An 8,412-nucleotide genomic window follows, 5' to 3' on the forward strand; every position below is an offset into this window, starting at 1 on the left:
CAGCCAGCCGGGGGAGCTGCTGGGACGCTGGTGCCCGGCTTCCGCCGCTGTCCGGGCACTTGCGTGCAACAGTCGGTCCTGGCGCGGCCCCGGGCTTGGCAGGCCGCGTCCTCAGCGGACGCGCTCGGCTCCTCCTCCCGCCGCCCGGCCAACCCCGCGCTGCTCGGCCCAGTGGACCAGCGGCGCCCGGACGCGCCCACAGTCGGACGGCTGAGGCGGTGCCCGCAGGGTCCAGCCCCGGGAGCGCGCGAGTTGCGGGAGCCCCCGGCGCCCCCCCAGGAGGTGGGAAGGGTTGGGGACGCCCTCGCTCGGAGCCCCGGGTTTGGGCGCGGGGATGTGAGGGTGCCAGAGATGCTGCGGCTGGACGCAGGTGGAGCGAGCCAGGGCCGACGCTCGGCGACGGAGAGGAGGGCGCCGGGCCCGGCAGGGGACCGGGCTCCGCGCAGGGTGACTAAGACCCCGCCTCTCTTTCCAGGGTACCGCTGACCCGCCGGCTCCGCTGCACCATGCCTTTCCCGCCTGTGCCGCCGCCGCCCGCCCCCGGCGCGCGCCAGCCCCGGAGGCCCAGCGCGCAGCCCGCGCCCTCGCCGCCCGCCGCCTCCGGGGAGAAGAAGAGGAGGTCCCCGGAGAGGCCCGAGGTGCTTTTCTCCAGCTCCTGGCCCTCAGCCACGCTGAAGAGGCCGCCAGCCCGGCGCGGCCCCGGACCGGGCAGGACTCAGCCTCCAGCCCCTCCGCGCGCCCTGCCCCAGATCTCGCCGGGCCGCGCGCGGGCTCCAGCCACGTGCGCCACGCCCCGGCCAGCCAACCCTGGCCACACCCCGGCGAGGGCCGCCCGCGCGGGGACCTCCTCGAGGATTGGGGCCACCGCCTCGGGGATCTCGACGCCGGCAGGAGCAGGGTCCGGGCCGGACGACGCCGTGCGCTTCTCCTTGAGCCTCACTCCCGAGGCCGTCCTGGTCATCCAGAGGCGCCACCTGGAGAAGCAGCTGCTGGCGCGGCCCCGCAGGCCCTTCCCCTCGCCCTCGGCGGACTCTAGGCGCCTACTCGCCCCCTGTCCCGTAGGCAGGGCCGCCAGTCCGCGCAGGGGCGGCGCCGCTAGCATCCCCGACGCATCTCCGGCCGCGGGCCTTGGCCGCCGACCATCGCGCTTCCCGCTGCTGCCCGGCGGCCTGCAGGCGCCCGAGCCCAGCCGGCCCGCCGACCTGCGCTCAGTGCTCAAGGTGTCGCTGCTCAACGAGCGGCACAAGTACGATGATGTGGAGTACGAGGAGGAGACCGAGCCCCTGGACGAGGGCCTGGTGCGCAAGTGCACCGAGTGGCTGCGCGGCGTGGAGTCGGCGGCGGCAGCGCGGGACCGGGCTGGACGCCTGGGCGCGCTGCCTCACCTGAGCACGCTGTGAGCCCGCGACAGGGCTGGCCTCACGCGCGTCCCCACCTCCGGACCGCGCTCCACCCACCTGGGGTCCTCGTGGGAGATGCACATCCCGTCTGGCCGCCGTCCCTCCTCCCGGGCCCTGTGCGCCGAAGAGGCCCGCGCGGACGCAGGGAGCCTGTCTCGCCCGCCTCCTGCGCACCGCGCGGCCCGCCTCTCCCTCCCGCACCTGTGGCCTCTCCCCGGAAGTCCGCCTCTGAGCGCCCGCAGGTGTCCTTGCTTCTCAAAGGGAGTAAGCAGCTGCGAAAATGCCTCTCAGATGCCCACCCCATAGTGTGTTTAGCCCCAGAAACCCCCTGCCTGGGGGCGGACCTGCCCAGGCCGCTAGCACCCCTGCCCGGAGCGCAAGTGAGGGCCGCCCGGTGGCCGCCTGCTGCTGAACTGCGACGTGGTGCTACGTTTATGATTTTCTCCCAAGTCAGAAAAATGTTGGGGGTATTGGAGAGCCTGGAAACTCAAAGTCAACCCAATTTCCAAAATCCAAAGAGGAGGGGTAATAATCACCAGGAACTAGCGGAACCCTGGCCAAAGAGCGCTGGAAACACTGCTCTGTTGCTAACACAACAGGTGACTCGTCCGGGCTTTGGCTCTGCGTGCTGGGCGCACACACACGCCCGTGCACACACGCACGCTCACATGGCCACACACACACCCACAAAAACTCACACCTAGGCACTCACACACACACTCGCACTCACACGCACACATACCTGCGCACTCACAAGCCCCTCCCCAAGCAGTGCTGGGAATTGTTCTCCATGGCTGGATTAAGGCGGGAGCAGGAGTGGGGGTGGCTTTTGTTAAAAATCATCATCTTTATTTGAAGTGTTCACAGAATATCTTCCGTGCCAGGGAAAGGAAAGGTAGCCCAGTGGAAGGGGCAAACGCTGCAGCCTGTGTCCCCCCTCCCCCCCAGGCCGGCAGGAAGCTGTGGGCCCCGCCCCCACCCGGTGGTGTACCTGAGAGCAGAGGAGAAGCCCCCGCCAGGCGAGGGGCAGCAGGTGTTTGTTTTGGGTATTTTTAATCACTGTGAAAATCAGTGATACGAGGGCTTTGTACAGCTGTATAGAGTGATTAAGATTTTTCTATTTATTATTTGAATAATGAATAAGCCCCCTCTGCCTTTTGGTAACCATACCCTTTCCCCACTAACTGGAGGCCGATTTCTAGCTGTTTCTTCCATGCATCTGGGTATATTTAACTCTTAAGGATGAGAGTGAAATAAAAAATGTAGTGACCAGATAAGACTGGTTATGGAAGAGTAATGTATTACCTCCAATTTTGACTTATTTTGTAAAAGTCAATGACTAGTTTAATGTTTTAACTTGTTGCACTTTAATATGTCAAGTCTTAATTATATTTTAAATTGAGGCCTTACATTTTTTAAAAAAAAAAACAATTTTGTATTTTTCTTGTAGAGATCTTTGCTCTAATCTCTCCAGCTCTAGACACAAATTTCATTGGATATGAAACATTTAATTCAGCAGGAGCTGGGTCAGCCGCCACGTGAACTGCAGAGACAAAACCCACCCACTGAATAACTTCCTTTTCTGGCCCCTATTTGAGTTGGGAGATAATGTTCTCTTTTACTTAAAATGAATATATTAATAACAGAGGGGCAGAGTTAGCCCTGCTTGCCAGAGTGGCTGTCAATGCTCCTGTCCCCACCCCACCCCACCCCGATGACCCTTGCAGAGCTCAGTCCTGTGCTGGGCACAGGGCCTGCAGACCGGAGGGCGGGCCGGGAGTGGGTCTGCCCTGCCCAAAGGTGGGCAGCGGCACGGCTTGCGCTCATCTCGCACTTAATGCAAATACAAGTAGCCCGGACTCCACCCTCAGTGATGGTAACAGCGAAAACATTTTGAAGACTTTCCTGGTGGTGTCCTAAGGGGACAGACAACATGAAGCATCTTTATGTCTTCCAGACCTGAGCCTCTGTGGCAGTGCGTGGGTCTGTCTCTGCACCTGTGTGTGTACCTGTGTGTACCTGTGTGTACCTGTGGATACCTGTGCGTACCTGTGTGCCCCGTCTGTTGCTTTGCTGGAATCCCTTTCCTCCCCTTCCCCACCCTGTCCTCCAGGATCCTCACCCCATCCCCCTTTCTTAACTGCCCACACTACAAAACTAAGCACATTTTTCTAATGTGTGTTTGTTAAATAGAGTTTGTGTGCCTTGCTCTTCACTTTAAAAACAAATGAGTAGGACCTTTATATTTCCCTGGTTAGTGAACCTTAATAAAAAGTAAAAAAGGTTATACACATGACACATGTCTGTTCATTGCTATTAATGACATTTCAAGAAAGTTTTCTAAGTCACTGTGCTACAGTTTCTTAATGCTTAAATAAAAGAGAAGTTCAATGACTTGTGTTTCTTTCTGAGCAGAATATTGAAAACTGGTCAGGAAGAGATCACTGAGGCATTTAAAACTCACATGAGATGGTTTCTCATCTGGTGAGAATGGTGCTCAGCTAAGGCTCTGGAATTCCCAGGGGTTGACAAAGCTTGGCAGGTTTTAATTACTGCTAGAAGCAACCAGGATGTGAAGAATTCTAATGATATTCAAATACCATATCATGAGGTTATTTAGCAGTGACACTTAAGCGTATGGGATCACAAATCCCCCTGAGAGCCACATTCCAAATATACTCCTGAAGGTATGTACCAAATAATAAATTTGCATGTTTTAGGAAGCTTGTGGATTCCAGTTTAAGAACTCCTACAATATAGGATCACTAAAACAGTTTTCTTTTGCCTAAAGTAATTTCGAACTGGTAGATCACATCAATCAGAAATCAAAGGATCAGTTTAGATAGTGGCTAGGGCCGTTATTAATAGATTATTAAGTAGGGGGAATATCAATAAATGTGGCTTGTCTTTAAATCTTTGGGTCCATAGAGAAAAATATATTAATAATAAAAGGTGTCCTTGGAAGTAAGGTTAGGAGGCATGTAGGCGTGTATGTGTGTGTGCACACACTTTCTCTCTCTGTGTCTAAATATATATTGCGATATTATTGTGAAATTCTCCCATAGCTGTATCGTGCCACTGCAGGGAGTGAGGAGGACTTCCGCCCCAGAGAGAGAAGTTTGTACGCCACTATTGAAGAGTAGGTGTGTGTCAGTTCCAAAGTTGACCATGTATGACTTGATTCCATATACTCAGAGACTACCTGGCCCTATAAGGTAAGTTTTTATGTTGCTTTGCTTTACTTCTAGGAAAAGTAGATGCCGGGATGTCAGAACCTTTAGCTTTGCGGTTTCTCCCGAAATTGCACAACGCGATTCAAAGTGGGCGGTCTGTGGATCTGAGCAGATTAATGTTACTCTGACATCACAGTGGGGCACCTTTGGTTGTTTTTTTTTTTAGCATGGTTATTTCAGCCTGCTATGGTATATCATGCAAAGAAAGTCCCCAAATAACAGCTTCTCTAGTAAGCAACGGACTTTTGCTTTAACACACATGCACACGCATGCCTTTGTGACCCGTGGGAAACTGGGTTGGCATAGTTCAGAAGAGCGATGCCTCTGTCCAGAGCTGACTGGGTAAGAGGCTGCTCCTCCCGTGGCCTCAGGGCCTGGTCTCGTGGCGGAGCGCAGAGACTGAGCACCTGCCTCCTGTTGCCCGGGAGCAGGTGCCACACCAGGGTGAAAGTGGGCGTCGGTGCCCTGGCGGCCGGAGTTCCCGCAGTACGAGCTGTCTCTCATTGAACTTCTGTTTGCTCTTCTGTATATGAGGATGAAAATATGTAGGTGACCCTGGTAAGGATTACGACGAGGCAATGTGCAAAGGTTCAGGACAATACCTGCATGTCACCCAGCTCGAGGTCAACTGTAATTTTTACTAGTTCAAAAAAACCTTTACTATTCAAAAAACATCATTCTCTGGCCCTCAAATATACAAAATCTAAAAAGCCTCCCTGGCTACAATATTCTGAGGTTTTCTCTCTAACCATTTAATGCACACCTTTGGTGGGGGCTACACTTCTATTTCCCTGAGAAGTTAAAAAAATTAACAATCTATTGTGTTTTACCTTCTTATTATTTATGTCATGAGCACAGAATTTAGCTCTGACCTTTCTTGGAGCAGAAGCAAAGCTAAAAATAATGAGTTATATAATTTCAATATCTAATAACAAGAAACACTAATCATTATAAGAGACAAACTTTTTTTTTCTTTTCTCTCTCTCTTTTTTTTTTTTTTTTTTTTTTTTTTTTGAGACGGGAGTCTCACTGTGTTACCCAGGCTGGTCTCAAACTCCTGGGTTCAAGGGATCCTCCTGCCTCAGCTTCCTGAGAAGCCAGGACTACCGGTGCCTGCCACCACACCTGGCACAAACTTTTTCTTAGAGACAATTTTTTTTTTTTTTTTTTGAGACAGAGTCTTGCTTTGTTGCCCAGGCTAGAGTGAGTGCCATGGCGTCAGCCTGGCTCACAGCAACCTCAATCTCCTGGACTCAAGTGATCCTCCTGCCTCAGCCTCCCGAGTAGCTGGGACTACAGGCATGTGCCACCATGCCCAGCTGATTTTTTTTGTATATATATATATATATATTTTTTTTTTTTTTAGTTGGTCAATTCATTTAATTCTATCTATTTTTAGTAGAGATGGGGTCTCACTCAGGCTGGTTTCCAACTCCTGACCTCAAGCAATCCGCCCGCCTCGGCCTCCCAGAGTGCTAGGATTACAGGCGTGAGCCACCGCGCCCGGCCGAGACAATTATTTAGTATTATGTATATGCATTATGTGCAACACGATGGACAGTATCCTTAAATGCAGTTTCTGGAAGATGCATAAATATCCTGTTTCCATTTAACCTTAATCACCTCCTTCAAGGTGCTCTCTCCAAATACAGTCACATCAGGTGCTAGGGCTACGATTGCAGGTGCTTTTCAAGGCCACGTATGGAATATGACAGCAAGATACGATCATCTGCATCTTCCTCCCACTGTGTACACACACGAACCCACCCAAACCCACCCAAATGGACACGTGTGTGTGTGCAAACAAACACACACACAAGCACATCTTTTGGGGGTATCAGGATATGAGACATGGGGGGTTTATATTGTAGCCTGAAAGGCCATTCCTTTCACCTTTTCATTTGTCCGTGCGAGAACATGGAGATGAGATTTATCCAACGGGTCAGAAAGGCTCAAGGCAGGTCTGAGGTCTGTGACCTGAGTTTCAAAGGTTTTATTCCCCCAACCTCTCATTTTTGCTTCTGTGTCTGTTTCACTGTTAACTTTTGCTCTGGATTTTTTTTTTTTTTTTTTTTTTTGAGACAGAGTCTCACTTTGTTGCCCAGGCTAGAGTGAGTGCCGTGGCGTCAGCCTGGCTCACAGCAACCTCAAACTCCTGGGCTCAGCGATCCTCCTGCCTCAGCCTCCCGAGTAGCTGGGACTACAGGCATGCACCACCATGCCCGGCTAATTTTTTGTATATACATTTTTAGTTGGTAGAGACGGGGTCTCGCTCAGGCTGGTTTCGAACTCCTGACCTCGAGCAATCCGCCCGCCTCAGCCTCCCAAAGTGCTAGGATTACAGGCGTGAGCCACCACGCCCGGCCCTACTCTGGATTTTTGACAGCAGTGGGAGTGACTTGCAGGGCAGGGGGGCTGGGCCGTGCCCTGCCACCCACTGGGCTGCCTTTGCGTGTTCATGTGCAGTAGCTTTGTATAGATAAATACTTTGTCGTATTTCTCTCTCTCTCTTTTTTTAAATCTTATTTCTCTTCTTTTCCTCACCTTCTCTCCTTTTTCTTATTCCAACAATTTTCTGGCTACTTTCTTTTCCTCATGAATTTCTCTTCTTTCCTCTAGCTGGCTCGGTGGGTGTTGGGTGGAGGTGAACTGAGAGGAGATGAGACCACAAAGTCACTTAGAGTAAATCTCAGATGTTCTCATCACGAAAAATATCAAATATTTGCGGTGATGGCTAGGTTAATTAGCTTGCTTAATCATTCTGCATTATATTCAAGAATCATGACGTCACTTTGTACCCCATAAATATATACAGCTATAATTTGTCAATATATAATAACAGGATATGAGAGCATGCTCTATAGTCCATTCAGAATCCTGGTTGGGGCATCACTGGATGCCGCCCTCCCCGTGCCCATCCTTCTCCTTTACACGTTTGCATCTTTAACAATACCATGTGCACACATACACATGCACACACACACATGCACACACACATGCACGCACACACATACACACATGCACACATGACGTTTCTGAAGCCAGTATGGTGTTAATACATTAGATTTCCTTTGCTTGAAATGTCTGAAGTGGTTTCTCCAGGATGACAGCACACAGCGGTTACCAGAGAGCCTGTCCGCACGGCCCCGCACAATTCCTGGAGGCAGCTCCTCCACCTTCTCCAACACGTGGGTGCGTCACAATGCGCTAACTCTAGCTCTTTGCACAGGCAAGTTAGTGTCTCACCTGCACCCCTCTTCGCAGGCGTAGAAGATGAGTCTGTGGGAGTAAAGCAAGGTGCACCTGCACCTCACGGTCATCAGGCAGTGTCATGAACAGAGCAAACCGTGGGTCTGCAGCCCTTCCCGCCCACGACCGACAGCGTGGGCACTAACACAGGTGTTTTCCTCTGTCATTTCAGAAAAAAAAAATATATTTTTTTATCATCAACATCTCATCTGCCAGACGTTAAAAACAGCTGACATACACGTCTGCGGCTGAAATTCTTTGACTTTGCCATACTCTGTCGGACTGAAGGCAGGGACGATTTTGCTGTTGCTTCCCGCAGCGACAGAGTGATAACGCACAGCACCTCCGCAGGCGGTCTCACACACGTTCAAGAAAACATTTCCCTTTTGCCGATCACAGGAGGACGTCCCCCTCCCGGGTGCTCCCAGGCCTCTTGGGTCTGAGCAGGCGTGGGACTGTAGCCGGGCCTCTGCCCTGGGGGTCTGTCCTATGGGTCATTTACCCACAGCCTTTTCTGTCTCCTCCTAACT

General features: G+C 52.1%; 1 protein-coding gene across 1 annotated transcript; it reads left to right on the forward strand.

Moving 5' to 3' along the window:
• The first annotated feature begins 200 nt into the window (after positions 1 to 200).
• PRR18 (proline rich 18) lies at positions 201 to 3,775 on the forward strand. Its single transcript, XM_012776800.2, has 2 exons — positions 201 to 282; positions 476 to 3,775. The coding sequence occupies exon 2, from the start codon at positions 507 to 509 to the stop codon at positions 1,398 to 1,400; it is 894 nt and encodes a 297-aa protein (XP_012632254.1). The 5' UTR covers positions 201 to 282; positions 476 to 506; the 3' UTR covers positions 1,401 to 3,775.
• The last annotated feature ends 4,637 nt before the right edge of the window (positions 3,776 to 8,412 follow it).

Source organism: Microcebus murinus, chromosome 5 (assembly GCF_040939455.1).
Source record: "Microcebus murinus isolate Inina chromosome 5, M.murinus_Inina_mat1.0, whole genome shotgun sequence".
NCBI lineage: Eukaryota > Metazoa > Chordata > Mammalia > Primates > Cheirogaleidae > Microcebus > Microcebus murinus.